This window comes from Gastrolobium bilobum, unplaced genomic scaffold (assembly GCF_033153095.1).
Source record: "Gastrolobium bilobum isolate Gb01-03AN ecotype WA unplaced genomic scaffold, APGP_CSIRO_Gbil_v1 utg65958, whole genome shotgun sequence".
NCBI lineage: Eukaryota > Viridiplantae > Streptophyta > Magnoliopsida > Fabales > Fabaceae > Gastrolobium > Gastrolobium bilobum.
Window position 1 is genome coordinate 24,980 of NW_026898750.1, and position 19,520 is coordinate 44,499.

The 19,520-nt window shown below is 35.6% G+C and overlaps 1 protein-coding gene across 1 annotated transcript; it reads left to right on the forward strand.

Annotated features, from left to right (window-relative positions):
• The first annotated feature begins 13,353 nt into the window (after nucleotides 1–13,353).
• Nucleotides 13,354–14,421, forward strand: LOC133283852 (uncharacterized). The gene has a single exon (XM_061480764.1). The coding sequence runs from the start codon at nucleotides 13,354–13,356 to the stop codon at nucleotides 14,419–14,421; it is 1,068 nt and encodes a 355-aa protein (XP_061336748.1).
• Nucleotides 14,422–19,520: the final 5,099 nt, after the last annotated feature.

A 19,520-nucleotide genomic window follows, 5' to 3' on the forward strand; every position in this document is an offset into this window, starting at 1 on the left:
TGAGATAATACTATCTCATGTAGCATAAGAAAAGCATTGCCCAAAAATTTTCCTAAAATTTTTGGGAAAGTAAAATAGAATAAATTTATTTTCAACCAATTCACGTGAAGAAATTGAAAATAATCTCTGATTTTTTTTTAATTATTTCATTTTACATAAAATATTTTTAAATGAAAATATTATTTGATATATGATATTTTTATTTTTTCTATTACATTAGTAGAATTAACTCAATATTTTTTTAAAAAAAATTGGACATTCCAAACAACTTTTTGTAATTTATCCAAAAAAATTCTCACCATATTTTCAAAAACAAAAATTTCTTAAAAAAAATATATTTAGTCTACCAAATACATTTAATACCTTACCAAACACCTTTAATACCTTGCAGAGCTTGAGATAAGGAGGAGCCATTATTTCACTTTAATTTTTTATTTTAATTATGTTTAAATTTAACAAAGGGAAATAGAAGTATAATGTTGTAGGAAAATGTTTAGGTAATGTTATAGAGATAGAGATGGTGGGACCCACACTTGTTTATTTTTTGGTTTTTGAAAACAAGCGTGGGTCCCACCATCTCTATCTCTATAACATTACCTAAATATTTTCCTACAACATTATACTTCTTTTTCCCTTTAACAAAATAGTAATATAATATAACATTGTTCTTCTTTGTCTTTATTTATTTTTCATATAAAAAAATAGGGTTATATTAAAAAAATTACAAAATTACAAACTACATATTATATGACCGGTAATACTCTACTAAGAGTTTATTACCGATCAGACATAATATAATTTGTAAGAGTTTGTAAATAAAAAGTTTATAAATATAGCATTCCTCGTAAGACACTATGTCTATAAATATAAAACATAATTTAAACTAGAGGATGATTATATTTACAAAAAAAAAATTTATCAACTACATTGTCTAACCGGTAAGACACTCTTGATTAGAGTATTACCGATACACATAGTGTAATTTGTAAGTTTGTAAAAAAAAAAAAATTGTCAATATAATTATACTCTTCTGATGTTTCGGGTCTAATTTTGGCACCCTTTTATAAATTGATTTTTTGTCTCAAGAAATTAACTCTTTTTATTATGATAATTTTACTCATATTAATATTCGATAATAGAATATCATTCAACAATGAAATGCTTTTAAGAGGATATTCGATATTTTTATACCAATTCGATTTTTTAGACAAGTAGGTTTCTATGAATATTCTCATAAATTTCAATTTTTTAAGCCAGTAATGGGATCAACCTTGATTGTAGAATAGGTCAATAATTAAAATTTTATGTATCTCGTCAAGATAATATTAATGGGAATAGAATCAAGATCTTTTCCACCTATGGGCTATGACCATTGGGCAGAGGATATTAAATTCTAATCCAATTAATATAATCTTCGTAAAAAAATCTAATAAATCCAGTTTAGTTGTAACATCTCGAGCGCTGACGAGGGCGGGGAGTGATCGCCGGTGCGCAAGGGCACGGACAAGGAGCGGCTCCTGGCAGGCTTCTAGGGACGGGGTACATGAATGAATCGAATCAACACCCGAAAGAGAGGGATTCCAGAGACTGTGCTGGTAGGGGACGGTACAGTTGGGAATGACTTATAAGAATTAATTGGTACTACCTATACTAACAAGATGCATCTACTTTTCGGTAGCTCGGATCGGAAGAACTCCACAGTTAAGCGTGCTTGACTTGGAGCAATTCAGGGATGGGTGACCTCCTGGGAAGTTTTTCCGGGAAGTGTGCGAGTGAGGACAAAGCACGCTGAAAAGTCTTGTGTTAGTGTGTGGGAACAGTCGTTGATCCTTGCAAGTTGCTAGGCGTTACATTAGTTGTACAACATTTGTATAAATGGCCTTTTATATGCCTCCTGATATATGGATTATCATTTCATTTTTTATATATTTTATGACTACCATACTAATAATGTGTTAAAATATAATTATTCTCCAATTTATATTTAGAGTTCTATATAAGGATATAACTTTTATACAAAATTGAGATGATTAGGGAATTAGAACTTGACGATATTCTTATGCTTTTTCAAGAGTGATCTTTCTTTTCTTTTCTTTTTTTGGTAATCTAAGGGGGTTAACAACAACACCCCAAAGAGATCAATTCAATAAAATCGTTTTGAAATTACAAGACAAAGATAAATCAGCTCAATACAAAGGCCAAATACCAAGGGGAGGGTTTGAAAAAACACAATAGTTATTCTCAACACTATAGTCTAAAGGATATTTAGAAAGCCAATCTGCACAACTATTTCCTTCTCTAAAAACATGAACCAGGTGAACTTCCCAGTTCTCTTGTAACCATGCTCGAATCCGAGTCACTGAGCGAGACTCTCGAGCTGATCTTCCACTGCTGGAGAGCAAAGTGATAACTGAGCTTGAATCACTTTCTAGGATGCAGTATCTCCCACCTCTAGTCCAAGCAAATTCGAGACCCTTGAGGATGCCCCACAATTCTGCAACAAAAGCTGAACAATGGCCAATATAGTAAGCAAACTCATCTTTCCAATAATCATTTTCATCTCTTATATTTCCTCCACAAGCACCCCTGCCATCACTCCTGGTTGCACCATCCGTGTTTAATTTCACTCAACCTGAGTTCGGAGGTAACCATCTAATAGGAACAGAAATGTAATTCTTGGTCAGCTTTGTCCCCTTAGAATTTATCCAGGCTTGAGTATACTCACGGACCAGACTCTCAACGGACTACACCTTGTATGCTTTCCCGTTATTTTCCACACCATGCACAATGGCGGACTTAGAAATTTTTATAGTGGGGGCGAATTTTTTTTTATATTATTAAGAAAAGTACATACAATCATATATGAACCTAATATAAAAAGTTTGAAAGAGTTTTATTACAAAATTTAAGGTCAATTCACTTAACTTTTACTATATGTTTTTTCAAATTATTAAACTCTTCTATAATTGAATCTGTGCTAAAATTCAAAACAATTTCTTTTTCAACATATGTAATCAAAGAATCATCAAGAAATTGGTTTTTCATTCAATTTTGAAGTCTGGTCTTGATTATCTTCCATTCGACAATGGATGCGGGCTCTTTTCCTTCCCCAATATTTAGCTCAAAAAATTGGAACCCCTGTTTGTGTGTTTTGATGTTGTCTTCTTTGACAATGATTTTCGCCACCCTCTTGATAATCAATTGTGCCTGATTTTGAAATTTTTTCTTGAGCCCTAAAAGTTTGCTTCTTCCTTTGTAAAAAAATACAATTTCAATTTCTAAAGTTGTGTTTATTTAAGTATTTTTGAAATTTTTAGCCCAATTACTTAATATTTTTAGTACAAAATTAATTTTTTTTCAGCCCAAAATTATATATATATATATATATATATATATATATATATATATATATAGTAAAAAAAATCTAAAAAACAGGGAGGGACGGTGGCCAACCCTAGCCCCTCCCTGGGTCCGCCTCTGACCATGTACCTGATTGTTTCTCCACTGCCAAGCTAACCTAACAGTAACAGCAAAAACCAACGACCAGGGGGCATCAAAGCATAAAATAGATACATTTAGAATATTTAAGGAAAGCCAAGAATCTAAATCAGTATCAAAGAAATCATTTATCAAATTTGGCCTCAAAAGATCAGACCAAACTTTTTTAATCTTAGGACAGTCACGTGCCATGTGAATAATGGATTCTTCATGAAAATTACAAATAAGACAGCTAGGAGGACACAATCTAAAGTTAGCCAGGAAGCTCCTAGTTGATAGACGATGATGAACAGTCTTTCAAAGGAACAAACTTATCCGATTGGGCCCATTTAAATTCCAAATGGCTGACCAGAATTTTCTGTTTAATACTATTAGAACTATTTTGATTTAGCAATGTATAATAAATATTTTTCACAGAAACTTCATCTGATCCAATTAAATTCCACAATTTTATGTTCATACCATTAGATTTAATTAAATATTTTTATTTTGTCTTTTCACTCTCTTTTTTCTGTTTTTCCTCTTTTATTTTATAACACGTTATTCACATGAATAATCTCTACTATACCAACGAAGGTAAAAAATATTAGAAAATAATATAAATAATTAAAAAAAACTCTCACCTAATAATTTATATTTTTGAGTTAAATTAATTCTTTATATGATATCAAAATTTCAGTGACCATGAGATCACAAATTCGATCTTCACCACATTTCACTTTCCAGAAGAATTTGGTAAGCACCAAGATAAACCAAAATAAAAAAAAATTAGGCTTTTCAATATTCATACTTCAAGATCAAAGAGCTCTTACACTCTTTAATCAATTTCCAATTCATCTTCATCAATAAATTCTTTATTTTATCTTTGTTTAATTTGGAACAAATTTCAAACCTAAAACAGTATTATGCTCCTGAAGTAGATATCAATATTAGATAATCCTTCTGATTATTTTAAAGGTTTTTCAAGTTCGATGTTATAATAAATTTTGAAAAACTCAAATTTCACATCTTAGTAAGTGGAAATAATTACGTATCTGATGCCATCACATGAAAAAGCATAGAAAACATTCTACACCTTCCGTACTTCTAATACTGGTTGTAACTAAAGGTTTATCATCAAAAAAGCGGAAGCGCATCGTACTGACGCGATGAAGAAGAAAGACACAGTTTTGATTACCTGGGGTGAAGTAGCGAGGGTGATAATTTCTCACGTTCAATTCTCCTTCTCAAGCCTCACGATCTGCAGTAATGCACCACGATCGGTCGCAATTCCGCTCTACGGTTGATCTTCCAGGCTATAAATCAAGGGGATCAGGGGGTCGTGTTGGCAATCGTTCAGATGATGAACATCTGCCTCTTTGGTGTGTTTCTGATGTCTGTTGTAACACCCCGTATATATCTGGTAATGTTATCATATCATCGTATTAAGCTGCGCTTAATTAAAATTGCAGAATATCTTTTTCTTTTCAATTATGACGTCATTATACTTAGCCAAGTTGAATACTTAATTCATTTTCAAAACATTGCCTGTATGTAAATTGCAATAAACAGCTAACTGAAATATCTCATTAAATAAATAACATAAGTATGTCTCTAGTCACGGAACTACAACACGTAGACCGGACAACCTACTAAGTTATACAACTCAACCAAAGAACTAACATAAAGTGGCATGGACAAACCTCATGCTCACCCAAATAAGGCATCAAGCCCAACATAAGTCTAAGCATCAACTGCATAATAATAAGGCGGAAAACATAAACAACATCCAATCCAGACATGTCAGCATAAATATAACATCAATATCATCAGCTAAGCTCTGGCCTCCTGCCGCGAGAGGCATCAGCCCCCATATTACCTGAACCTGAAATAAGCGCCCCCAAACGTAGGGTGAGATCTCTAAACAAGAAATCTCAGTAAGATAAGGGGTCCTCATGGATCTTCCACCCCAAGCTCACTTACATGTGCAATATAAGTTCTAAAAGCAGTAATTCAATATCAGTCCAAAATCAGTGCAATGCAACAGATATTCATGTCATGTGTGTTATAACAATTCTACTGATCAGAGAAATACAGGAATACATCTATTACCCACATAGATACCAACCCATGTTGTACCAGCCCATGTTGTACCCGCCCACAGAAATACCCCATGGCATCCTGTTTAGACGGAACACTACATACATATCATATAGCATTTGCACTTAACAGTTCGATAGCATTCCAGCAAAACAATACATGAAAACACATCATGCATATAAATCATCCCCCCACGGAGTATGGTAGAACAGACAATGGCTAAACCGAGAACACGAAAGCTTACCTTGCAAGCTAGCTATCCAAGCCAAGAGTCCACAATACCTCAGAGTCCACAAACAGCAAGATCACAATCTGATTTAGGACCAGCAAGCATATCAATAAACGTAGCTCATACACATAAACATAAAGACTACGTCTTTCCTTTTACGTTTTACGTCTTTAGGATCCTCACAAAGCCTCAAGCCCTTAATCACTTGATTCTGACTTAGTTCAATTATTACAGAAGTCCAAACTAGCCAATCATGGGTCCACAAACCCAAAACAGCAATCTGTATGAATAGTGCCTTCACTGTTCTTCGAAACCCAGAATATCCGGATATTTGTCGGGGGCATATCCAGATATCAATATCCGGATATCTCACTGCCAATATCCGGATATCAATATCCGGATATTCAGATCCTCATATCCGGATATTCATATCCAGATATTTCGCGACAGAATACAGTTCTGCATTTCGCGAGATATCCTTCTCAAAGGTGGTTCATTTCATGCATACAGAAGCTTAAACATGCGATTTAAGGTGTGTTTAACATTACCCAACCCCAAGTTATCAACTTTACATCATAACATGCATCAAAGTTCCATTTTTAAGCATTAAAACTCATTATCATGGTTGGTACAACTTACCCAAACTTCAAACAAAAACACAAGGTGCTCTTGGAGCTCACTTGAAGCTCCCAAAGTCCAGCACACCCAAGGACACGAAAATGGTGCACACACAAGGTCCTTTCTCCAAAGGTTGCTTCTTGAAGCAACAAAATGCCAACACCAAGCTCCCACAACCCAAAAAACAAAGGTCAACCCCCCCAACTCAACACACAACAACTGGACATCCAGAGAAAGGCTACCTCTCACCCTCACAAAGGTATCCCTCACTCACACAAGTGTTTAGGATGAAGAAACAACCAAGAAATGGTCACAAGGTTGAGTTTTGGTCAAGAACAAGGGAAGATGGCAATGGAACAATGCAAGAGTGCACTTCAGCCGCCCAAGCACGTAGGAAATATGTTATGGCCTAGGGTTTTTGGCCAACTAATGTATTTATAGTGTTTTAAGCCTTAAGCACACAGTATTAGAGCTAATTGCTACGCTTAACATTTCAATCCCAAACTTTGGAATCTGAACCTACTCAATTTTACAAGAATTATCGTATTTTTATTTTATTTTTCGGAGCACCTTTCCGGTACGCGCTTTTCATATAGCCAGTATCAGTTCTGGCACCAGTTCTCATTATTTTAACTTGAAACTCGTTTTACAAGTCCTATATATTATTCTAGTAATATTCATGCACTTATTATAATTTTCTGGAATAATTTATCGGTACGCATTTATACCGACTAGCAGAACCGGTATCTGCGCTTTTCGTCCGAAAAGTAACTTTTTGCATTAATACTCACATACCATAATTATTTAAGCCTCATAATAATTATTAGGGTTAATTATGGAATTATTTCCTAATTCTCATATTTAATTAATTAATTTCCTTAATTAACGGTGTAGGTTCTTACATCTGTAACCCTAGGAGGCACAAGCGAGAAAAGAGTGTTTATATACCCTGCCCAATCCAAAACTAACCCTAAGCTTCATGGGTTAAAATTAGACTTTGGGCTCACTCTCACTAAAGCTATTGGGCTTAAGTGAAAAGAGCATACTAAACCCAACAATCTCCCACTTGCTCTTTTGGATACAAACTTGAGTTCATAAACCCAAGACTATGTAGCCCATAAGCCATCATCATTTGATTATACAACCCATCCCTTGTCTCAAGCTAGCCTGGGGATTTACCATTTGTCACTTATCAAGGCTCCTGATAATCTTTGAAAGATTATCTAATTCGGCGCTACTCCACTAAAAGCCCGAACGTGAACTCCAAGATTAATGACCTTTATAACATGAATATCCATTGCCCCTTTACAGAATGTCTATAATTGATTGATTAATTTTCTGTAACCCAATCAATTATTTATTCACTTGACTATGATAGTTTCTCTAATGGATTAATTGCACTGGCCAATGTCTTTCATATTCAAGTACTGAAACATATCAAGAGGACATTTTCTATAAACCCCTTGTTGTTTATTTCATAAATACCGATAAAATAATCTCACTCCTAAAATATTGAGTTATTGGCCGTCAATAGATCGAACATCACCCGTTGGTAAATCAAAGAATGAAAACTATTTGATTACCTATTTATAATAAACTCAGGATTAAGAACAATCACATAACTATAGTTAACTGGAGATTTGATAACTTATGACAGAAAAATAACTTTAATCAAATCTCTCCTTGATCTTTTCAATGTGAATGTTAATTCACACCAATATTTTACAATGATTCAGACAAAACCATTTCATAAAATATTGCGGCCTAAATAAAGTGCCCAACTTTATTTAACGGCTGTGAATCCATTCATCAATTGTGAGAACCTATGATCATGTCCCCCATGAACGTATCCATATGATCATATACTCCACAATTTGTTCCGGACCTTGGTGTTTGTAAATAGTGCAAAATAAATAAATAAAACCTTATTTATGAAATTCAGAAAATGATTTCATTGTTTCATCGTCTTACTCCAAGAGCACATTGAAACCAATAACTCCCACTTGCTTAATGCAAGCCTGAGATCCTCCTAAGACCCAAAAAAGTAACATGCCTCTTGAACACAAGTTCAGGCAAACTCTTAGTAAATGGATCTACAAGATCCACCTCTATGCCTATCCTAATTGAGTAAAACTCATAGCTCGAGGTTGATTTTCTTGAGTCAATATCCACTTGAAATAACTGAATTTGTGAAAACTCAGCTTTTCAAGACTCCCACTAGAATATACCAACATATAATCTCTTTCTCCAAAGATACTTGAGCACATGCTTAACAATAATGGTACTGTCTCACTACTCCCACTGTGTGACATATGTCTGGTTTAACGCCCAACATGATATGTATGAGTCTACCTTTGCCAAAGCATAAGATATCCTGCTCATGCATTCTTCCTTCTTAGGAGTCTTTGGTTACTCCTTAGAAATATGACTTCCACATCTAAGAATTTATAATTCTTCTCTTAGAATTATCATGTTGAATTTTGGCAAGAGTTTTGTCAATGTAAGTAGTCTTGAAGTGATGCCAACAACTTATTCTTCCGGTCTCATAAGAGTTTTAAACCAAGAATATAATTGGCTTCTCCAGTACTTCCATACCAAAACACCAACTTAGCCAACTCTTTATGCTTGATATTACCTCCATGTTGTTTCCAATAAGGAGCATATCATCTACATAAAGTACCAGAAAAGCTACTGTCTTTCGTTGGATCCTTTACATACAAATACACATCATTCATCAAGTTTCTCTCAAAATCAAAATTTTGATAACCTAATCAAAATTGATGTTCCAAGACCTGGATGCTTGCTTAATTCTATGAAATAGACTTTCATAACTTGCATACCATGTGTTCCTACCCATTTGCTATAAACCCTTTTGGTTGTTATAAATAGATATCCTAACATCCAACTCCCAAAATGAAATCTCATAATTGAGACTTATAGCAACTAAGAGAATCTGGATAGACTCAAGCATGGCGTCTGGCAAAAATTGCCTCCAAGCTAACTTTGAAGGTTTTCACCTTCTTGTCCATCCTCTCTTTGCCTTTTATGTCCACATGCACCTTGTGGGTTTTACCCCTCTTGGTGTCTTTACTAGGACCGAACGGAATTGAAATACAAGTATTTCATCTCATTATTCATAGCTTGAGTAACACTTGATCAACAACATCTTCTAGTGCATTATCGTAACTAGTAGGATCAATGTCACTCAACAAGAGACAACTTGAGAGTTAACAAGGTTCTCTTCCACTACGAATATACTGCACTAGACTTTATGTATTTATATGTAAAACAAAGAGTGGATCAAATGGTGGATCTTCAATTTCTTGAGGATCCACTTATTCTTGATATTGTTCATCCACATGTGATACTAATATTTCTACTAGTTTCACTTATATATTATCATGTTGAATTTCCAATTACGATTCTCTTGTTTATTCACCTGGAGATATATCTATCCCCTATTTAATAATCAAGGGAACAGTGGATGAAGCTTCTAGAGATTCTGGAAATAAATCTCATCCAGACTAACCTTATTTAAGAGCTTATAATTTCTCATATAGTCTTCCTTTAAGAAAATCATGTGAGTGCTCACTTATATTATCTTGTCCTTAAGACTAAATAAGAAATCATCCCTAGTTCTCTTAGGGTAGCTAAAAGATATGCACTCTTCCATACAAGATTCCATCTTATTTGACTGTTGTTGTAGGACGTGCGTCGTAGCACCCTAAATCCGAATATGGTTTGATCTGGGCTTGCACCCTTTCCATAATTCTTTAGATGTCTTTACAACAAACTTTGACAGAACCAAGTTAAGAAGGTACATTTCCTTCTCTTAGGCATCTCCCTTGAACAACATTGTCAAAGATGAATAACTGAACATGATCTTCACCAAGTCTAAAATGTTTGATTTTTGCATACTGCAACTTCATTCAACTAACGCGTTCTTAGAATTGAAAGTTACGAAAAACTCTCTCTTAAATCAGGTAAGACCTGAACTTACCAGACAGGTAGCCAAACACTTTCGTAGACCAAAGTGTTTTGATTGAACACCTACATGCTTTTCTGCCTCAGACTTAAACCTCTTGGAAATTTTCAAAAGCTTTAGACTTATGGCGCACTTGGTTCATCTGTCCAAATTCAGAGTAAACATTCATATAATGAAGTACTCATTATCTCTTCTGGTCTGAACGCTAATTGGTCTACATACATTAGTATGTACCAGTTCCAGTTGAATAGTTGCGCAAATATTTTTGGCCCCCTGTAGGATTGCTTGACCATTTTACCTTTCAAAATAGGACTAACAAGTAGCTTTTAGTTAAAAGATTCTTGAACTTTCAGTTCCTCTTTTAACTAAAACATGTTTCCTACTTGAGGTAATGTGACCCAATCACAAAGGCCAAAGTTATGTTTCATTTGAAACTTTTATTTCTTTGGTGAAAATCCTTGTTCATCATCCTTTCCATTCAACATAATAAATTAAATGAGATATATAACTCAAGTAATAAAGACAATTTAATATACCGGAAAAAGAAGATGAACTTCTTATTGAAACTGATGAATTAAATTGTACTATTAAACCATGTTTCCACAAAACAACTAACAGAAATAAAATTTCTCTTCAAATCCGGAATAATTAAACAATCATCCAAAACTAAAGTCATAAATTATCAAAAGATAAAATAACTTGTTCTACTGCTAATGCAGACACAAGCCCACTGCATTTAAAGTCCTTTAAAATGTCTTGATTGTAAAAAATGTCTTTTAAAAAAGTCTTTAAAGTCCACCCAATTCTAAATAGTCTTTTAAAATCTATAAGATTTTTTATCTCAATTTTTTTTTTCAAAATCCTAATCCAATACACCATTTTTAAATCCAGCGAACTGGAAGTCTCTTCAAGACTCTTTATTAAATTTATTTTCCAACATGGCACATGCTAGACAAATTTATTGGTCGAATCTCTTTATTAGCTATCAATACAACAGGGTCAGTTCATGAACCAAGTGATGCATTTTCACACACCCTTCTCCAACCTTCAACAATAAACAAGAATGTATGACTTAATTTTTGGCTAAACCAGGTGGTGGCTGTGGTTGTGATAACACCCTTGAGATTTGCAACATCAAAATTCTCCTCAACTCTCCCAGCTTAAGTTCCTATGAAGTATTGTTCCTCACTAATGGCCAATCGTTCTTACCATATCCTTTATAGAGGTTGCCTTGTTAGACTATGAGCTTTTTGTTAGAAACCTATAGTGTAGCTTTTGTTTTGTGTTTAATCCAAGCAACGATGATTAATGTTGGAAGGGGTAGTATATGTATGTGTTTAGCTAAGCTATTGCGGCAATTTAAGTGGAGTAATTATTTTGCTTTTTATTGCGGTACCTACTTATGCCTCTTGTTATTCCCAAAAGGAATGAAGTCATATTGGAGTGTTCTGCTGCATAATTTTTATGTTTAGCTTCTTCCTTCTTCCGCTCATAGTTTAACATGCACCTTACAAGGAAGAGGAACTAGTTTCTTTTGTTTGAAAACTTGAGCAGGTCTAGCATCATTTGTGGGGAGCTGGATCAAACTTCTGAAAGGTGACACACATATATGGTAGGGAGCTATTATGTTTGGTCCCAGCCCATATATGATAGGAGATCTACTTCCAGGTATTGTGTCTTTGTTGAAGGCAACTTGATTTTCTGGAAAAGTAAGAAACAAAATGTAGTTTCCAGATCAAGTGCTGAAGCAGAATACCGCTTCATGGCGACTACTACTTGCGAGCTCATCTGGCTTAAACATTTTCTCAGAGAGCTTAAGTTTGGAGACACTGGACAGAAAACTCTCATTTGTGATAATCAAGCAGCTCTGCACATTTCATCAAATCCAGTGTTTCATGAAAGAACTAAGCATATAGAAATAGATTGTCACTTTGTTGGAGAAAAGGTTCTTGCTGGTAACATTAAAACTAGTTTTGTACCCTCTAATGAGCAATTAACATATATATTTACAAAATCTTTAAGGGGTCCTCGAATAGAGTTATATGTAACAAGCTTGGTGCATATGATCTATACACTCCAGCTTAAGGGAAAGTGTTAGAAAGAATATATCTTTTGTATATATGTAATTATTTATTTCCTTTATTTCATTAGGATTTGTACTAGGTCCGGGCTTAGCCCATTAGTATGTCTATATATTGTACATACTACCTCAATTCAATACACACAGTTTTATTTCAATTTCAATGTTCCACTCTCTCTCTTATTGTTATTTAACACCCTTTACTCACTTCCCTCCACTACAAGACAAAGACGGCACAATCAATAACTATTAAACCAAAAAACAACTCTTATAAGGAAATTCCGTAAGTCTATGGTCCCTTACTGATATCTCAACCACTTTAGCAAAGCCAAGACTCGACGCTGTCATACATAAGCAAAGGTTGATGAATATAATCGATGATGGAGAAGCTCACAGTGTCACTGCTAGAGAAGGGAAGAATCCAGATGTAAATGCCTCAGCCTTTATTACGGAGGAGCCCACGTGATTATTAGTTATTATTGTTATTTTCAGTTACTATTGATCTGTAATTCAATACAGTAGTATATATATAGACTAACGTAGAATAGTTAGAACTGTAAGATACAATTTACTTTTCTCAGTTTTCTAAATGGCATTAAGCAATTCCTTCAGTTTTATCTTCCTTTCAGAGGTTTTTCAATTGTAATATGGTATCAGATTACACTTTTCTTCCGCTTCTTCTTCTTCTTCTTCTTCATTGATTGCCTTTCTTTCTTGTTTTCTGTAATGGCGAATTAAATACCTGAATATCTTACCAATCCTGGTCACCCTTTCTTCCTTCACTCAAACGAAAACCCTGCTCTTGTTCTTGTTACACCTCCGTTAGATGAAAAGAACTACCATACATGGGCAAGATCCATGAGCATGGCGATATTATCCAAGAACAAGCTTGGTTTTATCGATGGCACCATTGCTCCACCAGATATCACAGATCCTCTGTTTCTTCCATGGCAACGTTGCAATACCATGGTCCTTTCCTGGCTGCACAGATCGATCAACAGCTCCATCGAGAAATCCATTCTTTGGATGGATCGAGCTTCGGAGGTTTGGATTGATCTCAAGAACCGTTTTAGTCACTTTGACATTTTTCGTCTTTCTGATATTCAAGAAGACATCTACAAACTTCAGCAAGGTGAGCTTAATGTAACCAACTACTTCACTGAACTAAAGATTCTTTGGGATGAATATGATAACTTGCGTCCTTTTCCGAAATGCAATTGTGCAATTCCATGCAACTGTGGTCTTCTTGAATTGATAAGAACACACAGAAACCAAGATCAAACTATCAGATTCTTGAAGGGACTGAATGAGCAATATGCTCATGTCAGATCCCAGATCATGATGATTGATCCACTACCACATGTTAGCAAAGCCTTCTCCTTGGTTGTACAAAAAAAAGGACAATTTCAACCGATTATACTAGGTGAGTCTTCTCTGACATCACATACCTTCTTTAATGCATCACATGCCAGGAAACCTTTTATTCCTGAGAAAGGAAAATCGCGTCCTACTGCACAAGGATATGCACCAACTAATAGAAGTCCAAAGATCTGCACACATTGTGGAAAAATGCACCACACCATTGATACGTGCTATCAATTGCACGGTTTTCCCCCTGGTTACAAGACTGATGCAAGACCAAGAAATGCCGTGAATCTTGTTCAACAAGATGTTAATTCAGATAATTCAGTTTCTGTCCCTGATGATGACATGAAACTTGGGATTTCTTTATCCCAAAATCAGTACCAAAGACTCATGTCTCTCCTCCAAACTACTCAGCTTCAGTCTGAACCTGCAGAAGAGCCATTTCATTCGACTCGCAGTGTCACTACCTCAGCACTGAATTCCATGACTTCACCAGATGTCAATCATCTTCCAGGTACCAATCATATTCGTTGGATACTTGATACAGGAGCCACGGATCACATATGATCCACACTTACAAATTTTGGATCATTATGTAAAATCTCTCCCATTTCGATTATGATGCCCAATGGTCTTCGTGTCACTGCTTCACTCTCAGGAACAGTCATCCTATCAGATTCTCTAAAACTCATAGATGTTTTATATGTTCCTGACTTCAAAGTTAATTTGGTGTCCATTTCCAAGCTTACTGAAAATTCTGCTTGTTGTCTAACTTTTTCAAAGTCTTCATGCCTGATACAGCAGGTCAGTACAAGGAAGATGATTGGTACAGCTAATTTGGAAGGAAACTTGTACGTGCTTCATGCTAAGCCTACCTCTCAGTGCTTACTTGACACCAAGCACCATTCTCAGACCTTACAACCTTCTACTGTTTTGAATAAATGCTCAGCATTTTCAGTCAACAAAATAACTGAAGCAAAGCTGTGGCATCTTCGTTTAGGCCATTTGTCTCATAAGTCCTTAAGACAAATGTCTCTAGTTTTTCCCTTTATTACTTGTGCTGATGTAAAACCGTGTAATACTTGTCATATTTCTAAACAAAGAAGACTACCTTTTGTATCCAGTGATACTAAAACTGAGAAGATATTTGATTTACTTCATGTTGATATATGGGGGCCCTATGGCATCCCTTCTGTACATGGGCATCGTTTCTTTCTCACCCTTGTAGATGATTTTTCCAGATTTCTTTGGGTTATCTTGCTAAAGTCTAAGGCAGATGCACGACCACAATTGCAAAATTTTATTTTGCATATAGAAACTCAATTTGAAACCAATCTGAAAGTACTTCGCAGTGACAATGGGAGTGAGTTTATTATACCAGAATTTTATCAGAAAAATGGAATAATACATCAGAGGAGTTGTGTAGAAACACCTTAACAAAATGGCAAAGTTGAACGTAAACATCGGCATCTTCTAAATGTGGCTCGATCTCTGTATTTTCATTCTCACCTACCATCGAATTTATGGAGTTTTGCTATAATTCATGCAGCTCATTTGATAAATCGACTTCCTACTCCTCTATTGGGTAACAGTTCACCATATTTGACTTTCTACAACAAACTTCCTTCACTTCTTCACCTACGGATATTTGGTTGCCTTAGTTATGCTAGCACCATTACTGCTCACCGAGGAAAATTTTCACCTAGAGCCAGAAAATGTGCATTTCTTGGCTATCAACATGGGATGAAAGGATATGTCCTTTATGATCTCTCTTCTCATGAGATTTTTATATCTCGCCATGTTGTTTTCTACGAAGATCAATTTCCTTTTCTAAAGGATAATTTGGATGCCAGTGCCACTGCCAACATACTACCTGAATTTCCCATTTATGATAGTCCAATAATTGCACCTGCTGCTATCATTCCTACTGCTCCACTAATGGACCCTCAATGCAATCCATCCCCACCAGGTGTAAGACGTTCCACTCGCATCAGGTCTCATCCACAATACTTACATGATTTTCACTGTTCTTTAAATTTGACCTCTACACCACAATTGAATACAAATACATTGCCTTATGTTCGTTTTCCACTATCCGATGTTTTATCCTATGAATCTTGTTCCCCTACTTTCACCCGTTTCTGTTGTAATTCTATAACACAGATTGAACCTAGAACCTACCTCCAAGCATCCAAACATGACTGCTGGAAACAAGTTATGCAGGCAGAAATATCAGCATTATAACAAAACCATACATGGCTTCTTGTTGATTAACCAGTTGACAAACACATCGTAGGATGCAAGTGGATGTTTAAAATCAAACTGAAAGCAGATGGCAACATCGAGCGTTATGAAGCTCGCTTGGTTGCTAAAGATTACACTCAGATGGAAGGAGTGGATTACCTTGATACGTTTTCTCCGGTTGCTAAGATGACAACCGTTCGAGTTCTTCTCACCATTGCTGCTTCCAAGGGCTGGCATCTCTTGCAGCTGGATGTTAACAACGCATTCTTGCATGGAGACCTCAATGAAGAGGTTTATATGGCTTTACCTGATGGTTTTCCTACTTCTCCATCTCCCAAAGTATGCAAGTTGCAGAAATCACTTTACGGCCTTAAACAAGCAAGCCGACAGTGGTACTCCAAACTGTCTTCTGCCTTGATTTCTCTGGGATACAAACAATCGGTTGCTGATCACTCTCTTTACATAAAGCAATCACCATCTTCATTCACTGCCCTCTTAATTTATGTAGATGATATCGTATTATCAGGGAATGACTTGAACGAAATAAACCATGTCAAGGCTTCACTGGATTCCATGTTCAAGATAAAGGACTTAGGTGATCTTCGCTTCTTTCTTGGTTTAGAAGTAGCTCGTTCCCAATCTGGCATTACTGTCAACCAACGCAAATATGCCATTGAGCTTCTAACCGATAGTGAAATGCTTGCCTGCAAACCCGCATCTACTCCCATGGAGCTTACCATAAACTCCACCGTGGTACTGATAAAGAAGACATGCTCCCAGATGCTCATGTTTATCGACGATTAATAGGACGGTTATTGTATCTCACGACAACGAGACCAGACCTGTCCTTTGCTGTGAACCAACTCAGTCAGTTTGTCTCTGCTCCTACTACTTCTCATATGACTGCAGCTCATCGTGTATTGCGTTACTTGAAGTCTTCCCCAGCAAAAAGGATTGTTCTTCCCTTCTTCTAACTCCTTACACTTGTCTGGTTTCACAGATAGTGACTGGGCATGTTGCCCAGATACAAGGCGTTCTGTTACAGGAATGTGTACTTTTCTGGGATCTTCCTTAGTCTCATGGCGTTCAAAGAAGCAGAACACGGTCTCTCGCTCCTCAGCCGAAGCTGAATACCGTGCTCTAGCATCCATGTCCTGTGAGATCACTTGGCTTCGTTTCCTTCTACACGACTTCTGCATACCCATCACCAAACCTGCTTCTATATTTTGTGATAACCTTTCAGCTATATACTTAGCAAAGAATCCTGCATTCCATGAAAGGTCCAAACACATAGAAATCAACTGTCACATCACCAGAGAGCGCATCAATGATGGCACACTTCATCTACTGCCTGTTCCCTCCTCTGTCCAGATAGCAGACATTTTCACAAAGCCTCTCCACCCTCGTCCCTTCCAGCATCTCATTTGCAAGCTTGGCCTACGCGACATTCTTAGTCCAGCTTGTGGGGGGGGGGGGGGGTGTTGAATATAATCGATGATGGAGAAGCTCACAGTGTCACTGCTAGAGAAGGGAAGAATCCAGATGTAACTGCCTCAGCCTTTATTACGGAGGAGCCCACGTGATTATTAGTTTTTATTGTTATTTTCATTTACTATTGATTTGTAATTCAACACAGTAGTATATATATAGACTAACGTAGAATAGTTAAAACTGTAAGATACAATTTACTTTTCTCAGTTTTCTGAATGGCATTAAGCAATTCCTTCAGTTTTATCTTCCTTTAAGAGGTTTTTCAATTGTAATAAAGGTCTTCATCCTCATGGAAGATGGGGAGTGATATGCTTCTTGCCTTATAGATTCTATTTCATATAAATAGTAACTTGAGCGTTGTAGTGTCCACATATAAATCACTCTTTTACCGGAGCTCAAGAAAGAATCACCAGCACCCACCATCTCATATCTGTCTACGGAGATTTAAGCACAACCTTTTGTTATTACCAAATACATTTGCCTGAACAAGGGCCAAAATATAGGAGGTCTACATCATTTCTACCCTTATGATTGCAGCATCCTAGCAAAGCAATCCAAATAAACATCCTTCTACAATTTGTGATACATCTAAATTAGCATATTGGCATGATTCCATGACCACAAAGCGCGTACATAAAATATGGCAGGAAGCCTCTTTCTGTCAATCACATAAACATGGTATAATAATGAAGTCATTAAATGTTCTTAATAAAAAAAAGAAAAAAGAAGAAGAAAAAAAGTCATTTTAGTTATACTAATCCCTCTCTCCATTATGTTAGACCCAATGGTACTTAAAAAACGGGTGGAATTGAGAAATTGTACCTCTTTTAGAACTTTTAATTTAAAAATATTTTCTATTTTTGCTAAAGGAAATTTCCATATAGTATCCTCCATCCATAAGCATAGGTGCCTATATATATACCCCAAACCACTAGACAAAGTAACCATCCCGTCCTAGACTTTTGTCTATAATTTCAATCAAGTATGCATACTTGACAGTGTAGCTTTCATTATATATTCTAACAAAACCAATACTACCTATACATCCTAAAAATAGCTAAATTTATTAGAATTTTGAGTATTACCTGAACTTCAAAATGCAAGAAAACTTCATCTACCCACTGGGAATCCCAACTTGTGCCTTTTTGTTAAAGAAGCACGTTTACCATAAAATCAAGATCAAGTAAACTATTTCTTCCTGTCATAGTAGGAAGCCCACGATACTTCTTTTTCTTAAAAAAAAAAAAAAAAAAAAAACCGTTTCATTTATTCCTTTTCTTTAAGTAAACATTCATTCGAACCTTCCACTCTGGTTTGGATTCAATTTTCAATTATTTTATTTGGTAATTAATATGTAATCTCATTTTCAATCTTCTCTTGCATGTGTCTTCCCCTAATTTAAAAAATAATAAAAAATTACAAACATAAAAATTATATTGAACATTTTAAAATCAAGTTTTACATTAGGCATTCGTCATGTATATGTTAGATAAAACTAATCTCGAATTGTTCATACTTTTGCAAGAAGCCAAGCTGTCACCCGAAAAAGAATAAGCGTGAAAGGACTAGGAAGTTCCAACATTTACAAGCATGTGCTCCATATATTAATGGATTAGAGTCTACCTAAAGGAGTGGAAGGTTCTTTCCCTCGACGCAAATAACAAATAAACCAATTTGATTCCAATTCATAATTAACTAAATTAAATGATGATAGTTCAGTTAGTATATGGAAGCTGAGTAGGTTGGGATGAGAGCGTATATTCGATCATCTCCGATATCATCTTTGAGAGGGATTTAAAGTTTTAATACTGGATCTATCCCGAATCGAATTAGTTGTAAAGCGATGAACTGATTGAAATATTTTCAAAAAAAAATAACTACGGGAAAAAAAATAAAAAACTGTTGACTTGACACACATCTCATAATTAGCT